Source organism: Babesia bigemina (genome assembly GCF_000981445.1).
Source record: "Babesia bigemina genome assembly Bbig001, chromosome : III".
NCBI lineage: Eukaryota > Apicomplexa > Aconoidasida > Piroplasmida > Babesiidae > Babesia > Babesia bigemina.
In genome coordinates, this window is record NC_027218.1 from 3,156,490 (window position 1) to 3,177,982 (window position 21,493).

The 21,493-nt window shown below is 50.3% G+C and overlaps 7 protein-coding genes across 7 annotated transcripts; 4 read left to right on the forward strand and 3 right to left on the reverse strand.

Moving 5' to 3' along the window:
- Nucleotides 1–11: 11 nt before the first annotated feature.
- Nucleotides 12–5,420, forward strand: BBBOND_0312800 (hypothetical protein; the record flags this gene model as incomplete). The annotated part of the gene is made up of 1 exon (XM_012914109.1): nt 12–5,420. One exon carries the CDS (start codon nt 12–14, stop codon nt 5,418–5,420), a length of 5,409 nt encoding a protein of 1,802 aa, XP_012769563.1.
- Nucleotides 5,421–6,434: 1,014 nt separating this feature from the next.
- On the forward strand, nt 6,435–11,480 carry BBBOND_0312810 (hypothetical protein; the record flags this gene model as incomplete). Its single annotated transcript, XM_012914110.1, has 1 exon — nt 6,435–11,480. The coding sequence occupies one exon, from the start codon at nt 6,435–6,437 to the stop codon at nt 11,478–11,480; it is 5,046 nt and encodes a 1,681-aa protein (XP_012769564.1).
- A 573-nt stretch (nt 11,481–12,053) lies between these two features.
- BBBOND_0312820 (hypothetical protein) lies at nt 12,054–12,770 on the forward strand (the record flags this gene model as incomplete). The annotated part of the gene is made up of 1 exon (XM_012914111.1): nt 12,054–12,770. The coding sequence occupies one exon, from the start codon at nt 12,054–12,056 to the stop codon at nt 12,768–12,770; it is 717 nt and encodes a 238-aa protein (XP_012769565.1).
- Nucleotides 12,771–14,104: 1,334 nt separating this feature from the next.
- Nucleotides 14,105–14,878, reverse strand: BBBOND_0312830 (proteasome A-type and B-type family protein, putative; the record flags this gene model as incomplete). The annotated part of the gene is made up of 1 exon (XM_012914112.1): nt 14,105–14,878. One exon carries the CDS (start codon nt 14,876–14,878, stop codon nt 14,105–14,107), a length of 774 nt encoding a protein of 257 aa, XP_012769566.1.
- A 275-nt stretch (nt 14,879–15,153) lies between these two features.
- Nucleotides 15,154–16,015, forward strand: BBBOND_0312840 (proteasome A-type and B-type family protein, putative; the record flags this gene model as incomplete). The annotated part of the gene is made up of 5 exons (XM_012914113.1): nt 15,154–15,323; nt 15,363–15,450; nt 15,488–15,577; nt 15,619–15,768; nt 15,803–16,015. 5 exons carry the CDS (start codon nt 15,154–15,156, stop codon nt 16,013–16,015), a joined length of 711 nt encoding a protein of 236 aa, XP_012769567.1.
- A 978-nt stretch (nt 16,016–16,993) lies between these two features.
- On the reverse strand, nt 16,994–20,374 carry BBBOND_0312850 (ribosomal RNA large subunit methyltransferase J family protein, putative; the record flags this gene model as incomplete). Its single annotated transcript, XM_012914114.1, has 5 exons — nt 16,994–17,433; nt 17,497–19,766; nt 19,805–19,962; nt 19,998–20,181; nt 20,238–20,374. The coding sequence occupies 5 exons, from the start codon at nt 20,372–20,374 to the stop codon at nt 16,994–16,996; spliced, it is 3,189 nt and encodes a 1,062-aa protein (XP_012769568.1).
- A 138-nt stretch (nt 20,375–20,512) lies between these two features.
- BBBOND_0312860 (ATP synthase subunit C domain containing protein, putative) lies at nt 20,513–21,386 on the reverse strand (the record flags this gene model as incomplete). The annotated part of the gene is made up of 4 exons (XM_012914115.1): nt 20,513–20,562; nt 20,598–20,677; nt 20,739–21,023; nt 21,283–21,386. The coding sequence occupies 4 exons, from the start codon at nt 21,384–21,386 to the stop codon at nt 20,513–20,515; spliced, it is 519 nt and encodes a 172-aa protein (XP_012769569.1).
- Nucleotides 21,387–21,493: the final 107 nt, after the last annotated feature.

Consider the following 21,493-nt stretch of genomic DNA (forward strand, 5'->3'; position numbering starts at 1 on the left):
CACGAAGCTTAATGATAACCTCGTGGCGGACAACTAAACCCTCCGGCTCTAGCGTCGATGGCCCCGAATCCGGCACAGCCCAAGCCGTGGACAAGGCGATCGACCAAGTGAGGGAGGATGTTAAGGGGATTGACGGTAAATTTGAGAGCGATGTCAAACAACCGCTTGATACAGCAGTCAAAGAGCTGGAAGGCGCCGTTGACACTTTCAACGAACAAGCTAAGCAGCAAGTCAAGGATGCGGCCAAGGGGGCGATTGACAAAGCGGCTAACGTGATTAGTACTCAGAGTGGTGAAAGTAAAATTGACTTGCAGAAAACGATGCCGAATTTCCACAATGCGCACAAGGAGATCACAACAAACCTCAAACCGAAACTTGAAAAATTACTCAATGACCACATTGGGAGGGATGACACAAGTGACGGTAAAAAAGACCAAGTAAAGCTGTCTAAGGATTTTAAGAAATATGACAAACAAGTATATATTGGCTCTATAACCGACAAAGTCTATGGGCCACTCTCACTAGCGATCGAGAAGGTTAGAGATGAGGGGCTGATGGAGATTAATAAGCATGTTGGTAAGAGAAGTGGCGTCGGGCCAGCGATCACAGATAAGCAAATAACCGATTCCTTCAAGGCAATAAAGAAGCAGCTTGAAGGGATTGTCGAGTTGGTTAGTGACAGAAGGATCGGGTATCTGGGCGAATCAATAAACAACAGTAGTGGGTTGAGAACGTTCTTGAAACAACTTCAAGAAAGTCTCGGCGATAAGCAATTGGGTGATGTGAAAGGCCTTGATGCAATCACAAAGGTTATTGCAGAGGTGCAAAAAGGGACGTTAGAAGCACAACCCAAGGCAATTGGGGAAGCCGTCACAGCAATTAAGTTAGAGCTTGAAGTGCTTAAGAAGAAATTGATAAGCGATAGTGATAGTGACAAGTCTCCTGTCATCAACGCATTGAGGGATTTGAAGAATACTGGTCTGGCTAGTGGAACATGGAACGGCAAGGGTGGCAGTCCAGTAGATGGTCTTAAGAAAATCCAGGAGCACCTTAAAGATCAGAATGAAGAATTGCCAAAGCAAACGAAACTCATTGACGCGGCCATTGATGATATTAGGTATGAACTGTTTCAGGTCGGAATCAGGTTGAATCACAAAAACGAAACCGACGATGTCATCGACCAATTAGATTGGTTAAGAAGAAAGATTGGTATAAGTGACGCGAAACCCGGAAATCTTCTGAAAATAATTAGCGAGATAAGTAGACTTTGGGCTGGAAAATTTAGTGTGAACCCGGATAAAATCGCTCTGACCATAAACACAATTAAAGCAAGACTTCAAGGACTTAGAGGTCTGTTGGAAGGTGATCAAGACAATGACGTCATTGCAACGTTGAAAGATTTGAAGGAAGTTGGCTTAAGTAAGAATTTTTGGAAAAAAAATGAAAACGAGAAAGGCCTTCAGTTAATAGAAAGTTGCCTAAAATATGTACAAACTACGGTGTCACAACAACCAAGGGAAATCGAGCTGGGCGTAGAGCAGATTACGAAGGAACTTGAGGGCCTGAGAACTGCGTTGAAAGATAAGCACGGAGATCCTAATAACGACGTGATCAATCAACTGGAAATTTTGCAAAAAAATGGGCTTGGTGCCGATGACAACCCTTGGAAAGGTAATGCAAGTGGTCTCGGTAAAATAAGGAGTAAGATTCAAGGGCAGAATGCGAAGTTGGCTGAGGCAAGTGACAACATTAAACAAGCAACCGAAAGTGTACTGCAAGAGACAGAAACTCTGCTTAAGAGTGCTAAACACAAGTTGAGTCCAGATCTTATAGCTGAAGATGGCGTTGTGCAGAATCTGAAAACGTTAGAAGAGATGATAAAGAATAGTGGAGGCATAACCAACAATAATCTTAAAGACATTTATGATACAATTAGTGGGCTGCAAAACCAAGCTTTTAAAAACAATCCCGAAAATATTGGACAAGCAGAACGAGAAATTGCGAACGGACTTAGAAAGCTACAAAGTGAGTTGGATGGTCATGTTACCAATCCGTTGAGAGATGTGATACAACAGGGGTTAGGTGGCGGTGACAAATGGAATGGCCATGATGCCAAGAGTTTTGATCATATTGAGAGTAACCTTGAAAGGCAACAACGTGTATTGACCGACCAACCCGAAATAATAAGCTCAGGTATGAAGGAGATAACTGACGAACTTCAGAGTCTCCGAACCGAGTTGCAGGGCACGGACAGCGACGATCCCGAAAACAGAGGCGTGATCCGTAATTTACAATTTATGACAACTCACATTGGTGGAAGTGATAAAGAAGGCATTAAGAAAATTAAGCGTGAAATGGAGTCCCTCAAGAACGACCAGGGCAAAGACATTACCAAACATCTTAACATCATGTCCAGTGCAATCACCAACGCAGCTGGAAACCTAGCTTGGAATCTGGGTGAGCTGGAGAATTCGCATATCGACGGCAAGCTCAAAGGCATACAAGATGGTCTCGACAACCTCCGACTCACCGAGCTGGCCGAAGCCATCAGGTTGTGCGACGACTTTCTCAGGGATGCCGACGAGATAGAAAGGAACACCATCGCCGACCATTGGAAGCACGTCGACGATGAGGTGGACGACGGCATCAAGGAACTCACCAAGGAGGCCCGTAGGCTGTACGTGGACTCGGTGCGGGAGGCGTTGGAATTGTTTGCCAAGAAGGTCACTGAGGATTTGGAGCAGCTGCAAAATGAGATAAACAGGGATAGGTACGTGGGCTACAAAGGGTTCATGAGGTACTTGCAAGGACCGCTGAGCTCCGATCTAACAGGTGACGAACAGAGCGTCGCAGAATTGTCATCCGCCTTCCAGGAGGTGTTCGAGCAAATAAAGAAGTATGTCGCAGGGGAAATCACCAGGCTGCACGATGAGCAGAACAAGGAGAAGAATCCCTCTTTGCCACCAACCGAAGAGCCATATACGCCTAAGCTCAACGATGTATATGAAGTGCTCACCGAGTTACTCGCCTACCTCAAGGACTATGATGACGGTGCCGACAGACTCACCGAGCTGGTTGAGAGGCTGACCAAGGCGCTGAGTAATTTGGTGCCCTCCGACTTCAAGCACCCGTCCACTCCGCTGCTGGACACTGTCTCTCGCGGTCTCAACAAATTTGCCGCTGAGTTCTACAACACGTACATCTCCGCCTACTCGGGGCAGCGGTGCAGGGAGGAGCACGCCCACAAGTACGCCAAGGTGTTACTGAGTAGGATACCTATGACGTACAATGCGCTTACCAAGTTGGCGACGAAATGTGAAGGTGAGTGGAAACCTCTTCATATTAGTATGTTGACAACTGACGACAGGGACAACGCACTTGGCAACTACCTCACCCGGTGCGGCTACAGGGTGTCTAGTAACTATGCTGTCCAGCAGGGTGAGTTGCGGTGTGATATGCTGGGAGGAGGAATATATGAGTTATTAGTATCCCCGATTCCAGATGTGTCCATAGAGTTGATGGTTGACGGTGAGCCGATAAAAAACGGAATTACCTTGTACCACATCATATCGCTGCTCTACGACGCCCTATGCAACTACTTCCAAGCCTGCCACATCTATGTTCCTCCTAAGCCACGATACCCGTGCACAGTCAAAGACATGCTGTCTTGGCTCTCCGGGCTGCAGTATACACGTATTGCTGACAATCTGCCTGACCACTGCAAGGCGTTGCTCAACCGCCGGTGCCACGATGGCGACACCCCCAACAGGGACGATCCCATCATGGGCAAGTGCATTGAGAGCCTGCCATATACCATCGCAGCAACATGTTCACGCTCCACTGCCCTGCTCACCGTTATCCAGGGCAACGGCCACGGCTTCGACCTCGCCGCCTACCCGTATTCGGTGGACTTCTCCAACAACCGTGCCAGGCTCCACTACCCGGCTAACCCTGCCGAGCTGCTTGATATGCTACGTGATATAGCATGCCGCCTGTGTAAAGTGCTCTACTTCCTGTACTCCCAGTGCTGCCGCAGCACCACCCGGGTCGGGGGGTGGCGGGAGTGCACGTACGGTCGGCAGATACAGTCACACAACTGGCAGTGTAAACAATTCACTACTTACTCTAGTATCAGTACAACTGCTGCGGCAACAACTACAACTTCCTCCACCACCACCTCCAATCCCGGCTGCCCGCACACCTCGCCGCTCCAGTCGTTCCTCTCCGACAGCTGTCACGGACTTCTGCCGCATACCCTAACTGCTGTTAACATGGCCATCGATTGTGCCAACTGCAAAGCCAATGAATTTGGCCAGCAGTGCCTCACTCCGCTCGGCTTCTGGGACCTGGGATTTGCTGCTTCGATAACTGTCACCGGCTGGGATCTCGCCAAGCGCCTCGGCGATATGTGCCGTGACGCCGACGCCTGCCTGTTCGTGCTCTATCGGACTCTGTCTTTGCTGTGTCCCACTGCACCCTCATCACTCGCCGACGTGTTTGCATTGTATGCTCAGGTGCTACGGCAGTGGGACCCTCATGACCGTGTTGAGCACCGTGGCGGCACGTACACCGACGCCTCCGATTTCATCTCTCACCTCAACACCGACGGCATCGACAGCCTCTTCCCACTATGGACACAGCTCCATGGCAGCTATGACAACAATACGCTCACCACTGCCATCTCATCGCTCGCCGGCCATGACCATAAAAGCCACGATGCGTTGTCCAGCCTCCTCAACGACTCCACTTGCCAGTCACCCAGTGGATGCACTCCCTACCTCCAACCCCTAGGACTCCACGCCCACCACTCCTACCCGAAGAAGCACGCCGTGCTATACATCACGTGGATAATGTACCTGGTATGGCAGTTATGGGGGTTGCTATGTGACTTACTCCACGCGCTGGACAACATCGACTGCACGGCTTCTGGCTGCGCCACATGCCCCTGCCAACCCGGCACCCACGGTGGGAAGGACACCTGCCACTGCCCATCCATCGTCCAGTGCGCCGGACCTCTGCCCACACTCTACCGTTACGGATTCACGTATCGCAACGCAAATCTCCTGGTCACTGACAATTATGCCATGCGCTGCGGTGACCTCAACACACAACTCAAACAGGCGCTGCACTCCGGCCACTTCACTGAATTGTTTCATCAAATCGACCAACTCACATGGCACATCCGTATGCCTTTCCTCCACTGCTTCATTGCGCTGTGGTCTCTTGTAGCCCTGTACATACTCCACACCTTCCTCCACCGCATGGACGTACTCTACATCCGATCACATCTAATGACCACGAAGGCGTCTCACCTCATCGACGTCAAGGCGCTACTCATCCCGAGCAGACAGATGCTGTCACTGTACGATGCTAGTTACTTCGACGACGACCCCAACGAGCTGCTCAACTTAAGATATTAATTATCGCAGTTAAATTACGCATTGTACATTATGTGATTAGAAGTGCTTTGTTGTGTCTTTTGATGCTCTGTCGATTAGTTGTGAATGATGGTTTCGGTGTAACCTTCACCGCCACTGTGATCTCATGTATACCCATTACAATGACTTAGTGAGTGACTAACCACCTGACCTAAGCGATGACCTAGTGAGTGAGCTAGTGACTGACCTAGTGAGTTACCTAAACGCTGACCTAAACCCTGACCTAGGCGCTGACCTAAACCCTGACCTAGTGAGTGACCTAAACGCTGACCTAGTGAGTGAACTAAACGCTGACCTAGGCGCTGACCTAAACCCTGACCTAGTGAGTGACCTAAACGCTGACCTAGTGAGTGAACTAAACGCTGACCTAGGCGCTGACCTAAACCCTGACCTAGTGAGTGACCTAAACGCTGACCTAGTGAGTGACCTAGTGGGTGACCCAGGCGTAGACCTAGTGCGTGACCTAAACCCTGACCCAGTGAGTGACCTAAGCGTCGACTTAGTGCGTGACCTACGCTTTGACCTAGTGACTGACCTACGCGTTGACCTAGTGACTGACCTACGCGTTGACCTAGGAGCTGACATATTGCCTCACCTAAGGTTTAACCAAATGTCTGTCTTTACTGCTCAATCTACACCTACAATCCCTACTGTTAATACCACATTGCTACCACTCTCCACTCTCTCACTCCAGCATGGCTGCCTTGAGGCCTTCTCTCCTCAGGTGAGTGGTATGTCTATAGGATTCGTGTGATGGTTCGCAAATTTAGCAATATGGTTTAGGTGTGTCATTGTCTTAGTATGATGCGTATTGTAGTCACTCTGCGTCTTACTTCATAGCCCTTTCAATCAGCCCACTTAGTTGTCTGCCCTGCTGTATTAAGCGGCGTCACCTTAGAGGTGTGATGACTCTTGTGTTTCCCAGTTCACATAGTCCTGGAGGCTGGCAGTGGTGATTTGTAGGAGTGAATTAGTGGGTGATTGGAAGAGGACAAAATGGCGGTGAAGGGTAACGTTCCTGAGTTCAAGACTCTTAAAGAGTGCTTGGAATTCTTGGAGTGGTTGAGGAAGAATAATGATATGAAAGGCCGGGTGTCCAATCGACTAATTAGGCTTCTTAAAGATAGATATAAGGAAGCAAAACAAGGTGACATTGAACACGCACTTTCGCAATTTCTCAACATAGTTAATACGTTTCACGCGAAATTATGTAAAAAGGCAGAGCCAGCGAAATATAAGCGTATTAACGCCGTAGAAGCCCTAGAAGCTCTGATCCAGTGCATTCCCAAATTTCTCTCCGTAATGTACTTCTTGCAATATCAGGTTGATAGGAGGTTCAGTGCAGTGGGAGGAGGGAAGTGGGCGAACCTACAGGTTGGGATGCTTGACCTGTACGCTAGGATTGTTAGACAGCCGGATCAACTTATGCAACATGCTACTGCTATCGAGAAGTACTTCGTTACGCGAAACGGCAGTGAGTACGGTGTTATTCCTGGAGGATTCTATCCAGGCGATCTGAAGCCAATTAGTCAAGGTGGCTATTCCGAAGGTCATCTTATGGTAAATGACCTTGGAACGCTTTTAGACAAGCATTCCAATCCCAACAATCTGTTCCGAGATGTCTTCGTCACGTCGGTAGTGTCGAAGAATTCCTCCGTTGAGACATCGAACGTAGCCAACGCTATCCGCTTGGTGGAAGACTTCTGTGGGATATTTAGAGATGTCAAAGATGAGCAAGATTTTAAAAACAATCTGCAATCGAGGAATAATTGTATTTCTTGGTTAGAATTAAAAGACCATTGCATAAAACTAAAAGGACCTCTCGAAAAAATTTTCAAAAACGACCGATTTTCTTTCACCGGATATGCGCGAATATATAAATACCTTAACAAAGAGAAAATTGCTACGAAGATGGCAAAGTGGCTGAAAAATAATTTAGAGGCGTTGAGAAGAACATTGGCGGGAATTAGGCCGGAGCAGAACGTCAATAAGTTTGCCATCACATATCTATTCCCCTACGGATTCACATTTAATGGTTACAATTTTGGAACTCGGACTAATTCGTATAAAGCTCGGAAATCGGATTGGGACAGTGCAATCGAAGAACTTAAAAAAAATAATGAGGGCTTGCATGAGTTGAAGAGAATTTTGGATGGTACGATTTGTCAAGTAAGACAAGAAAACGACCATGAGCCGGAGTCCGATGATGAGCCGGTGCCTGAGGATTTAGAATATGTAGAAGCAGAAGATGATGATAAGCCTCTTCCCGCCAAAACCGAGGCCGCAAAGCCCGTAGTCACCAAAGTCGAGGCTACAAAGCCGGCTGATACTAGATCTCAGAGTGCTGAATATGGCCATGACCAAGATCTGGGCAAGAAATCTGAGGGTGCACAGAACCAGGGCAAGAAAGCGGAGGGAGCACAGAACCAGGGCAAGAAAGCTGAGGGAGCACAGAACCAGGGCAAGAAAGCTGAGGGAACGACAAATCAACCGGGTGGTCAAAGTGACGGAAATGGTTCAAGTGCAGGCACTCCTTCACCTGGTGACCCTGTTACCAGTAGTGGTCAGGATCTGGGTGGTCAGGGGTATGCTTCTGGCGCTGGTCAAACAAGGGGGCCAGACGATCTGAGTGATTCAGCTACTGCCAGTACAAAGGGACCCTCCGCTGCTGGTCCCAGTCAAGGTGGCGGTGGCAGTGAAGGGGATGAGGGGCACAGCAGAAGTTCTCTTGCCCAGGAAAGACACAAAGAAATCGAAGCGAAGTTTAGGCAACAAAATGCTCGGAGAAACAACAAAGCTGCGGAAACTGACCAATGGTTAAGAGAAGCATTTGATGCTGTCGAGAAAAGAAAGGCTGAGCAACAAAAAAGACTGAATGCCCAACGTGAACTTCAAAAGTGGAAAACACTGCAGTATTATGATCCGAAAGAATCGACTAGGCCTCCACACTCTGCCATACACGACGTTCCAGTTGCTCTCGATGGTGATAGCCTTTCCAACGAATCCAATGACCCTGGGATTTCGTGGGAGCGGGCGCATAAGGATGCTTGGAAGTTGCCGGCAGAATTGCTAAAGGCAATAGAGAAACGAGAGAAAGAGAAATTCAGAACCAATCTTCAAGAGGCTAAGCGGGCTGTATTTCAGCAGCAAAACGACAACTGGATTGCTCGGGAGTTTCATGGGGATGATATAGGTGAAGTCGTGAGTCTGCCACCCGAGGTAGAAGTATATAGGCCGACCACACAGCAACATGCTGAAAGAAATGCACCATCATTAATAAATTTAGTTGTTGACACTCCTGATATGAAGGATGTAGTGGACCACCAAATGTGGCCTCAAACAGCTATCCAAGACGATTTTGACATACGATCGAGCCGTAAAAGTGCATTCCCAACTGAGATTACGGAACCTATTCCGGGCGCGCAAATTGGAATGGATCCTATCTTAGATCCGCCTGACGTTTTAGTATCTCATCCACCAAAGGTTAATAAGACTAATATGGTTGCCGAAGACCTATTCAGCGCCGTCTCAAGATCGTTATCTATTGACGTCCCCAAACGCCCATTCCAGGATCGACTACATGACGTGGAGTTAGATGATACTGATGCCAACATGGCAGATGTACTGAGAAACGAAATTAAGCATCCAGATGCTTGGTATGGATACGACAAAGGCTTTTCTGCTCTGCCTAAGAGTAATTTCGATCTTGGGTTGACTTCACCATTGTTAACTCCCGACGGAAATGGTACTGGACTTTCGCATGATCCTTCAGATGGCGTGTCTGCTTCAGGCTCTGACCAACAACGTAGTTCAGGCTCCGCTGGTTCCACATCCACATCTAAGGCTTCTGGTTTAGGCGTTGGTGAAGGTGGACGGGTTGGTGAGGGTGATGAAAATGGTCGGCATCATGTTAAGACTATGGCAATTATTCCGCCAGAGAAAATTTGTGTTCAGCCAACTCTTGAGAATCTTTGGAAGCTTAGCGGCAAGGATGGTATACAATTCTGTGATCCAATAAATAAACTGCCGCCTCGTACTCAAGTGTTTAACCGGAGGCCTCCCGATGAAATATGGAGTGAGCATATACAAAAAGAGGAAAAGAAGCAGCAAATGGCCGAGGATCAATATAAAGCGCATGGTTCAACTCTAATACTAGATGGTTCCCAGCCTACGGACGACGTTGATGCGCATCAGGAGCCATGGTGGTATTCTGATCCGGCATACTCCGAAATTAACGGTAAGACAGTTGATGATGATATCCAAGAGCAATTGAAAAATGAGCAGGAAGCCGAGAAGCTGTATTGGGAAACCAAACAGAAAATGTTGGGCGATCACATTGACCAACGAAATAGACTGAGAGAACGTCAGAAGCAAGATACTCTCGAAATTGAAGAATATAGGATTCATGAGGAGAACAAGGTGAATCAAGTATTGCAAAATATCCAAAAAGAGGCAGAGGAGAATGAATCCATAGCAAAAGGTTTAGACGGTCAACCGGTTGTTGCCCTAGATGGGCAAGAAGAGCCACATTACGATTATGCGAAGATAAAGAATGATGTAGATATTCATTCTGCGCATCAGATACTTCAACATGATTATGATCAGCGGCAACTTAAGCTCCAAACGCTGCATGAAGAATCAATGAAGACCATTGCAGAGCAAAAAGAGATTGAGGATGCTGCGAAAGTTGAAGCGGAACGCATCCATGCTTTCAATTCTTCGAAGTTTGGCATTTCTCGAGCCCCTACACCCCGTGTCAAAGACCCCGAAATCGATTTTTCCATCCAAACCTTTCATTACGAAGATCGCACTATTAACGACGTGGACCTAGATGACCCTTATGCCAACACAGCTGATATCCTTGAAGACGAGTTAAAACCTGCAGAGGACAAAGGCTTCTCAGGCCTGCCTAACACTAATTTCGATCTGAACTTTGCGCCTGAACGTATCGGACTTGAAGGCTATGAAGATCCCGGGATGCCGCGTGACTCTCCAAGGAAGGCAGATGAACGTGTAATAAACCCATTTAGCACAGATGAATGCCTGAACCCCTGGTCCGTTTCCACTTCCACTTCCTCCACCGATACCGTTCAACCACCTACCTCCCCTCCCCCAGCTACCGACCATCTGCCCCCGCCCAAAACCGTCCGGGAAATGCTCCACTGGTTTGTGGGATTGAATACACAAGGGTATATCGGATTGATTAGTGAGCATGTCAAGAGCATTTTACAGGACATTAACAAAGATGCCTCCGAGTTCTCAGATGCGTTGGAGGTCACCGGGGATCCCGACCAGTTGACCGCCTCCATGGTCACCGCCAAACTGACCGAGGCGTGCCTCTACTCAGCCACCGTTATCTACAAAATTAGGCATAACAATGATTTCAAAGCGTTTTCAACCTTCGACTTCAAAAAAGAATATAGTCAGCTTCATTATGCTGCTGACCCCGCATGCCTCCTCTGCCAGCTACGTGACTACATCTACGCCTGCCACCACCAGTTGATGTTCCTCAAGGCGCAGTGTAATCGAGGAAAGTCTCATGGTGGTTGGCAAAATTGTAAGTACGGCAGTGACACCAAGACGCCATCCCCCCTCCAGTCGTTCCTGACTGACGGCTGGGACTCCGACTTCGAGACGCACCCCTTCGACCCGTGCAACCTGTGCCGCAAGAGCCGCGTAAGAATGGGATTCAGGAAGGATGATTTACCTGAGATATCGCAACAGGGCAGTGTCATTTCCTCCATCCTCACTCCCAGCTGCGGCGGCAGTGACCCCTTGCTGACATTGGCCTCCTACCTCAACTGCCTCACCAGGCGGACGCCGCGCACCACCGGGGAGCTTGTATCGTACTTTCATCATTTCGGCATCGAGTTGCACGGGTATGTGTCAGCGCTGTCTTTACTTGGCACCGCCATAACCAAGTCATATGACCTAATGTCTAATCTACTACATATCATAGTTGACGGGGTAATACGCTCGACACTCGGGATTTCGAGATGTGAGTTACAAACGAAATGTGCCCATGCCCTCTCATGTTGTTAGTAAAAAGCAATGCTGGGTGGGTGGCCATACACCTCAGTAGCTGACGATTGCCATTTAAGATGAAGTTGTGGGTCATCCATCAGGTAGACTAATGTCACACAGTAATTTTGTGTTTGGATAAACGATCTGTGGAGGCGTGTATATAAGCGAGATAATGGGCTGTGCCTTCACATCGACGTGAACACAGGGAGCTGCGGGCTCTGTAATATACTATACGCGGCCCAAGGTGACCCTTCAAAACTGGATTTTGAGCTAAACACTGTACTAAGACGCATGGATTAGACACGTTTGACTTGCATTTTAATGTTAAATAGCCAATAGTATGCGCCGTGTATACTGCATGTCTGGTTAATGGTATGAACTTTGCTGCGACAGGGAGAACGTGTCATCATAGCACCCAGATAATACGCACATATAGCGCATCCAAGAGTAGACAAATATCAATAAATGCGCATTTATTAGGTGTGGACACCTCCTGTGCTATGCCGGGATTGAGAGCCGTTTGAAGGCTCGACATAATAAGACCAAACATTTTATAGACCAACAGCAGTCGACTAAAAGCATCATAACAAAATGGTGTACAATTCTCTGGCTGATAACCCTTGGAACCTCAAGGAAGCCATTGACTGGTTGGTGGCCTTGAAAGGAACGGATCCTTCGACAAACTTCAAGGCAATGGGCGCGGCGCTTTACGATTTCCTCGGACAAAAGCCGATTGTTACTAGAAGTGTGACAACCATAGAAGAACTTAAACGCGTTTCTTACAGGTTCATCGGGCAAAAGGAGCTTAAGCACCATCGATCCTCAAGCGTAATGCTGGAGAGGTGCAATGGCTCTGTCGAGAAAAACACCGGCGAGTTCGCTGACGCCATGGGATCCAAGCCCGAAAAGGTCGCAGACAACGTAGCTAACGTCGTCTATGCTTGTGAGAAGTTTTTGTATGCATTAAGGCGTCACGGGGAGCATACGTCTGCTTACAGTTCAGAAGCAACGTGGGCTAGGTCCTGTTCGAACGATCCGGAAGCTTGCGCGAAGATCTTCGTGGGAATCGCACCTATGTTGTACACACGCCTGCTCACTCTGACGGATGCAAGCAAAGCCACTAACAGCGTATGGTCATGGTTTGAAGAGAGGCAGCGTGTGGTAGATGTATTGGCCGCCGGGGGTTACACAAAATGGGACTGCCGCCATGACATGTCTTTCTTCGATTTATCCAAGGTGTTGAGCAGTATTAAAAAAGAAACCTTCATCATGCTTTACAACATCGCTGGAGTATTGGCTTTCTATTGATTGGGTGTTGCTGATGGGCTGTTAAATTACTCCGACAAACATCATCTATGCGTCGGTGTCCTCTGTCAGTCAGCGTCATACAAATTCTCACAAAACGCTGCTAGTTTATGAAATGTTATTTATACCGTGTTTATGTATACACGTTTAATACACAATACTGCAGTCATGAGGGCAAACACACTTCTCAATGTCTCTGCATTCGAATTCACCGAGCAATTTATCGCATTTTCCCGAATGCACGGTCTCTCATTTTAGTACACTCGATATTGTGTGGGTACTTGCGTTTGATTTACGGTTTCAACTGTTTCGGACCTTATGGATAAGAGCAGTGCTGCTTTGCGGCTCTCAGCTCCACAGCCTGTACTCAAATGCAGAACACCTGCTGAGTGCAACGCTTATGAACGTTTTAATTGTATAACTAAACGCAACTGTAGACCGTAGCACGTATACTGAATATTTCCGCTATCCTTTCGCCGCAATCGCAAATGCACAGGTGATGTTCGTCGGCGTGGAGTACGCATTTTGGACACAAAGAGCTGAATTGCTATGCCCTATGCATTGGCGGTAGACCGCACTCCCTGGAAAGAAAGGTCTGCCGGATTCGTCTCCTTCACCCTTGGCCGACGAGGGGAAATGGTGGAATTCGCAATGTGATGATCCAATATTTTCATATACTGGACCATGCTTGCCGACAAATACCATCTGATGATGATTAAAACATAAGCTGCATTTTCAAGGTCGCCCAAAAGTTCCGGCCGATTCACAAATAATCTTCTAGGTGGATAGATTTCCGAGAGGATGGGTATTGACCGCTACCCCGCTTTTTCACCCAAGGGAGATCTTGTAGCGTGACATAGCTGACGTATAAATTTAACATATCAGAACATGTGTCAATGTAGTGGCACCCATCATCAACCCATGTATACACCGAAGCGTTTTGGAACACGTACAAGTGATCAACGTATTCCAAGCCTCCACAAACCTTCACTGTACGACCTAGTATACCCTAATTCAGTTCAGATATTGCCCGTATTCACACAACAACGTATTTATTGTTTTTGGTGCTGCGTAGAACATAACACATTTGGTCACAAGTAACGTCTCACAAGACTATCGGCGTCGAATAGGTGAATCGACGGTTCACGTTTTTCACCAGCTCGAGTACGACCTTACTACATTATATTGCAGTATGAATGGCGCTTCAAATCCATTGACAAATACGGTGACGAGACCTCAGTGATTTTTCAACTTCCCTCCTGAAACATCAATGAAGATAAATAACAGGCATACTCAGACGATTATAGATATAACTAGATTATGCGAGAGTTCCGATATCACGTGGAAATCGCGGAGTCGGTCGATTTTGCAGCCGCCTCCTCAGCTAACTTGGACAGTATTTTGGCGACGCGGTCCTCACTGACCATCTCCACAGTGGGTTCTGAGTCGCCAGATGGCCCCTTCCAGAGTATGCCGACCTCGATTTTATCGGCCTTGTGTACAGTGGAATCCATTGCCTTTGTTAGCACCTTGATTGCCAAATAGAGCGCGTCGTCCATGCTGAGTCCCTCCTTCCACTCCTGGCGCAGCAGTGTTTGAGCCGGCTGGCTGTTGCGGCCAATGGCCGTCGCCTTCCAGCCAGCGTAGTTGCCCGAGGGGTCCGTGTGGTATAGCTGGAAGCCCATATGAGAATCCCATCCCGCGAAGAGGAAGCTGACTCCGAACGGCCTGAGTCCACCGTATTGCGTGTAGCTTTGCTTGAGGTCACAGATTTCAACGACGTGCTGTTCGACATTCTGCGCCTCTCCGAATCTATAGCGGTGTCTCTGCGCATATAACTTGCACACGTTGATGAGCACGGTGGCGTCTGCCGTCAGACCGGCAACGGCGCAGAACATGTGCGTGTCCAGCTTGTAGAGTTTTTCATTAATCTTCCCTGGGTCCAGCAGCTGCGTGGTTAGCGGCTTGTCCGCGACGAGCACGACACCTTGATCGCAGAGCACGCCAACGGTTAGGTTTGCGTTGTTGATCGCTTCGAGAGCGTACTCGACCTGGTAGAGGCGCCCCTCCTGGGAGAAGGTTGTGGTCTTGGAATCGTAACGTCTCGACATTGTGGGTTTGTCCGGTGATTGAACTTGTCCAAAACTCGGATATCCGTGCGGCCGACGGACGATATGGAGTCCAATCACGGATGGAGCAGAAGCCAGACAGGCTAATATTCAGCGGCGCGGGATTCGAGCGCCCTGTTGCGATATACGACACCCTGCACGCTCTATTTTTGTGTTACGGCGTGATGTGCACGCTAACTTTTAAAGGTTATGGAGCGCGGCGATGCCCCCTACGCGCAACCGCGACGCGCCTGGTCATATTGTTTCCGCGCCGCAAGATGAGCTACGACCGTGCCATCACCGTTTTCAGCCCTGACGGGCACCTGATGCAGGTGGAGTATGCGATGGAGACCGTCAAAAAGGGTGGTTGCGTGGTCGGCGTGAAGGGTGTCGACAGCGTGGTCCTGGCCGCGGAGCGCAAGATGACGACGAAGTTGCAGATTTCTAAGTAGGTAGACACGCCATTCCTGCTAACACACACCGGCAGGAGCGCTAAGAAGATTTTCCAACTCGATGGGCGCCTCGCCACCGCTTTCGCCGGTCTCAATGCCGACGCACGAGTTCTGATCAACAAGGTAGGTGCCAACCACGCGTGTGTCAACAGCCTTGCAGACCAGGCTAGAATGCCAGCGTTACCGGATGAACACCAACCAGCCGGCGTCAGTTGGCTACATCTCCAAGTTTATCGCACGGCTACAGCAGGTGCGTCTAATGGTGTAGCGTGCCCATTCATCTGCCTGCAGAAGTACACACACCGCGGTGGAGTGCGTCTATTTGGTGTAGCGCTGCTTCTCATTGGTTACGACGCCGATGGAAAGCCGGGTCTCTTCCAGACCGACCCTTCTGGAATCCACTCCTCATGGAAGGCACAGTCAATCGGCCGCTCCTCCACGGTACGTGTGTGTGACGGCGTTTCACAGCGTGCAGAGCGCTCAAGAGTTTCTTGAGAAGAACTACACCGAGGACCTGGACGCCAAACAGACGGTCACGCTGTCGATAAAGGCGCTGGCCGAGGTTATGGAAGTATCGGCAAACAACATCGAAGTGGCCGTATTGAGCCCCGATGGCCTTCGCATACTCGATGAGCAGGAGATCAAGGATTTGCTGCAGCGCATCGAGGAGGAGAAGGAGCCCAAATGAATGCTAGTGCGTATACGTGCTGTCACCTCGGACAGCCTACAGCGTTGTGGCGCGGCACGGCAAATGTAGAGCCCACAGGTACGCCTCAGCAGATTTACGGGTACAACTGACGGGTTTGTCGCCAAACACGCCCTGATGTTTGCGCAAACGCCGCCGTGTGACCTTGACTCCATGAGATGCTGAGGGAGCCGCGTTATGTTCCTGACGCGGGGTTCGTCCAACATACTATACGTGCCACCTGCGGCCTGTAAAAACTAATATCTTGCGGTATCACACTTATATATGTGATTATCGTGGTGTGAGTGGGACGCCGAATGCATCGAGTAGTCGATGCGTATCACGTCACACCAGCTGTACAGCGCGACGATCATCATTTGCAGCGCTAATTAAGGTACTATGCTGCTCATGAACGTATATAGGGTACCCCAGGTGCATGGGAAATATTGTCTCTGAACGGCGTGTGATGATGGACCGTATATACGAGTTCATCTTCCCGCACTGCATTACCCCATGCAGGAGCGGATTTGGGTTATATGCTTATGTTAATATCACTGCATAGCTGCATCGTATACGCCTTGCATGTATTGGCCGATTTTTACAGGCTGCCAGCCTTGAGGGCTGCCCAACGTGTCTCATGGCTTTCAGTACAAGTTGCGATATTACTCATGTTAATTGGTGACTTTAGTATCTTGTGTGAACATACATCAGATTGTGATTCGTTCAATGAAGTGGCCTGCAAGAATGTCTCAAGGACAAAACACCACATCCCGTGTATCGATTGGTCTGGCAAACACCATTGAAGTAGACAACGGAATCAGGTTAAACAGGTGCACCACAGCATGAGCGCCGTGTAAGGACGGTTGTATTAGCGCAATTAGCGACCGGCTGAGTGGAATTTAGCCGGATTGCCGTCGCTGTCACCATGCAGGCGTTTTGCCTACGGCCCAAGGCTGGTCGTGTATCATGCCTTGGAATCCCTCAGGGTGACCCACGATGCCGAGATGAGGCCTTAAACTCGGCAATTTCAGCCTCTCGTTCGCGCAGAGTGGCACGGAGCTTCTCCACGTGCTGCATCAGCGTATTGTAGAGGGCACACGCATTGACCGTCAACTGAGCGTTCTGCGCCTTCAGCAGGCGCACCTCTGCTTCCAGTGCCGCGATACGCGCATCTTGATCTGCGGCACGAGTGGTTGTTGGCTTGTAGGATTCCGCAGGTACCGGAGAGTCAGCCGCGAGGGGTAGCGGTGAGGTCTCGCCAAAAAAGTTATCACCTATGTCTTTTGCAGCCACCACTGAACCCCCAGAATTTCCTGATTCCCCTTCCGCCGTGTAGACAGGGAGTCTACTGCGGCTACTGGTCACCCGGGCTCGGCTGAGGAGGTCGATTGACTCGCACAACGAAAGCGAACGCACCAACTCTATCTCATCATTAAGTTGATCTACCATCGAAAGTTATTAATGGATGCGAGCTTTGCGCGAACGTGAGCGGGGCTTCTGCTTCTGCCGCACATTGTCCTTCCTCATCCTCTTGTCCACCGCCTTGACAACCTTGCGCGACCCCTTGCCGCCCTTAGGCGCCGAGGTAGACGAGCCGCCACGTCGGGAAACCACATAGACCTTCTCGCGCTTGTCTGAGGCCGCGCGCTTCACCTTGCGGAGCAGCTTCTTCGCAGCGTCCGACTTGCCCGTGTCGCTGTTCTGCATTGCCTCCACGCGGGGGAGGACGCTCTTGAGTTTGCGCTCCATGCGCATCTTGCGACGTCCGCGAGCCTCCAGCACCTTGCGGATCGGGCGATTCTTCAACTCATAGAGTTTGGCCTTGTACCGCTTCATGAGCTCCTTGGTGACGGGCATCTCGTAGTTGCTGTGCTTCTTCTCGTCTTCCGCAAACCACGATGGCAAGTCTCCATCGTCGAACGTTCTGCGGTTGTACGCACCGTCTATTAGCGCCATTCGTGAACCCTTGTCCACCAGGAGAGACCCAATGGCCTGAACTTCCGCTATGGTCTCCTTGTCACGAGTGAGCTCCTCCTCGACCGCATCACGCACACGAGCTATAGCGTCAGCATCCGATACTGCCGGCACAACTGCGAAACTCGCTTCCTTTTTAGAAGGCTTGGCTTTTTTGGGTTCCTTCTTCTTCTGCTTCCTGGCAGTCTCGCGGGTCTTTTCTTGAAAAATGTCCTGGTCGAACCAACGGTCAACCATCGCATCTTCCATAGCTTCCTTGGCCTTGCGGTCAATTGTTTTGCCAGCTGCCTTGCCGGAAGCACCCTTTTTCGTTGAAGGGAGATCGTCAGAGTGCTTGTCATCCGCAACTTCGGAGTCGGCGTCAGATTCGGGTTCGCTGCCTTCACCTTCCTCCTCCTCCTCCTCCTCATCATCATCATCCTCATCATCATCTGTGTTGCTTCCGTCCGATCCCTCATCGTCAGATTTGCCCCCCTCATACACGGACTCCTCGCTCTCGTCTTCGGAGTCTGACTCCTGCATTTCCTGCTGCGCCTTCAGCCGTGCCTCGCTCTGCATGCTCTCAATCAGCGAAGCCAGTTCGGCTCCACGCTCCATGTTGACACGCTGCCTACGAGTAAGTTTTTTGGTAGGTTTTGCCCGTTCAGATTCAGCGAGTTTTGCCATTTCGTGTTGCACCTCCAGATCAACTTCCATGTTGTGGACCTTGTCGTCTTCAAGGTCTTCGACTTCCGAGTCAGTTTCAAACTGCAAGTCCATGGAATCGGCGTCTGAATCGTCCGAATCCGTGTCGCTGTAATCGGAGGGGATGTCGAAGCGCTTAGCTGCTGAGACGCGGGAGTGGATCGACGCTTTGTCATCCTTTCCCTTGTCGGCTTTGTCCGAATCATCTCCCGAGTCATCGCTCGACTTGTCGAGCTCATCAATGTCGTGCCCCTTCAGCACGCTCAAGGAGAACAGCTCGGGGTCATTAGTGAGCATGACTGAGTTGGCTGCCATTGCCTTCTTATGCTTCATGAGGGCCCTGCGCTTCTTACGTTCAGAGCGGCGTTGGTCCTTTCTCAGGCGATCAGCAAGTTCCAGCTGCTGCCTTCGCAGCGCATCCTCCTCAGCCTCCGGTTGCTCCGCCCCTTCCTCACCGTCGCCTTCGACAACGGCATCGTCTTCACCATCCTGCTTCTCGGCCTTGGCCTTAGATTTCTTCGCGTCCTTGTCGGCAGGGAATAACTCCCTGCATATCTTCTGCCTCCATTTGAGCAGGTGTTGCAAGTCCGCACGCCCGGCAACCTTAATGTCGGAACAGAGCAGCTTGACTTCTTCCGTGGTCAGCGCGCTGGCCATTACCGCCTTGAGCAGGGCGGCGTCCTTTTTGGACGCCTCCTCATCCAGCCCGCTCCTTGGTTTGAAAGTGAACCGGTTTGTTGAAATAAGCATCTGCGGCGGATTGTCCGAGGTCAGGAAGTCGAGCACACTGTGCTCCCTGAAGTCGTCGCCCTCCTCATACCCCTCTCTGTTGACCTTCTTCCGCTGCCGCAGCAGCTGGCTCAGAGATGTTACTTTCGCAGTCTCCTTCTCCTCCTGTTCTTCTGCCGCCTGGCCCTGGGATATGAAGACGTGCTCGCAGTTGAACAGCTTGGGGTCGAGTGCCTTGAGGGTACGGAATCCGATACACACGGCGAAGATTTCCGCCGAAACGTTACGACTACTGGACGGTTTCGTCACCTTGACGCGCTCGAAGCACTTGCCGAGCATCCATATGAGCGAGTTGTAATCAGCGGACCTGCGCAACGTCAGCGAATTGCTGCCTGGGCAACCAACCTGAATATCTTGGTCACGAATATGCCGCCCTTCTTGAGGACGTGCGCAGCCAGTTTGGCTGCCTCTAACACCAGCACATTCTGGTTGAACGCGTCCAGGTTCCAGTTGGCACCGACGTTGGGGGCTCCGTCGTGTAGGACGACATCCACCTCGGCTCCCTGAAAGAGCTGTGCCGCCGGCCCGTCAAGCTTACCTTGAGATTTTGCGATATCAGGTTTCGACACCTCGTCGTGCGTATATCCGATTGTATCGTGATTACGCCCTTTATGGGCCGGATGGGCACGAGGTCGACGCCGATGATGATGCTGGACACCGGAAGGTGCTTGGCCGCGACCTGAAGCCAACCGCCGGGAGCGGCACAGAGGTCCACCAGCACACTGCATCGTTGTCAAATAATTAGTACGCCACGCTTGCGGCGTGGAAGGCAACGTACTTGCAGTTCTCGAAGATGTTGAACTTTTTTGCGAGCTGGAGAATCTTGAACGCGGACCTCGCGCGGTACCCCTGCTCCTTGGCCAGGTAATAGTACTTATCCTGGCGCTCCTTGCCGTGCTTCACCCTGGTGCTCATTTTGGTGTGTGGAATAACTGACTGTGGCAGCGGCACGGCCGGCCGCGGCGGGGGCAACCCGGCACACCCTACTAGTGCTTATGTGAAAAGTGAGCTGTTATTAGGATTGTTCGCGATGTGTTGTTAAAAGGTTCGGCCTTACGGCGCCGTGCTGATGAGAACGACTCCGGTGATGACTCCGAAGAGGCCTAGGTCGAATTAAGATTTCGTCGCCGCAACCCACCTAGCACGCCGGCAAAGATTTCCACCATGAGTATTTTTACAAAGAGCTGTGGCTTCTGGGCATCCGCGAGCGCGCAAGAACTACCGATTGAACCAACAGCGACGCTGATCACGTGTGACTTTCGCTGCAAGAACCACTAACCCGCAAGCGAGGTTCGAGAGTCCGACAATGAGTCCGGTGGCGAACATGGAGTAGCCTCGGTACACCTCGACGAAATACTTCCCAGTGACAGTTAGATCAGCCTTGAAGTCCTTCGGGCACTCAATGGCGGTGAAGTGCAGTGATGCGTTCACAAGCAGCACGGCAACGATGAGGCCGTAAATGCCCACCGCTTCGCAGAAAATGACTGATACAAGGTTCTTTACAGTGATGCGGGGCTCCTTGATCGACCCGCCCATGATAGATGGCCCACAAAGTAGAATGCCCCTGCACAAAAGTTAGCCTCGTTCATTTTCGGTGCTGCCACGGCCATGAAACGTGCGTGCTCCGGATACACCGCAGTCACTGTGAACACGCCACTAGCCGCCGACAGGCACGCTGTAACCGAACTTTTAACACGCATGGGCGCGTTTAATAAGTGTTCTGCGGAAGCGATGCGGCGTCAGCGGCACTTGGCAAGGCGAGAGCCAATGTGCAGCGCCGTATCCATGAAAAACACGTATCTCGCATCATACACACAACCTACCATGCCGCGCCTAACACAGAGAGGCCTAGCGACAAGAATATGCCCATGTGACCCCAAAAGTGCGGAGGGATTCGCGAGAACACCTCGGACCAGGACTCCGCCATCCTGCCGGCAGAGGGTCTCCGGCGTTGAGTTACTGCGCTATTACGGCGCCACGAGTACGTATAGATCTCCGGATGAAAAGTGGCGCTACGGGTCGGCGTCCGAGGCG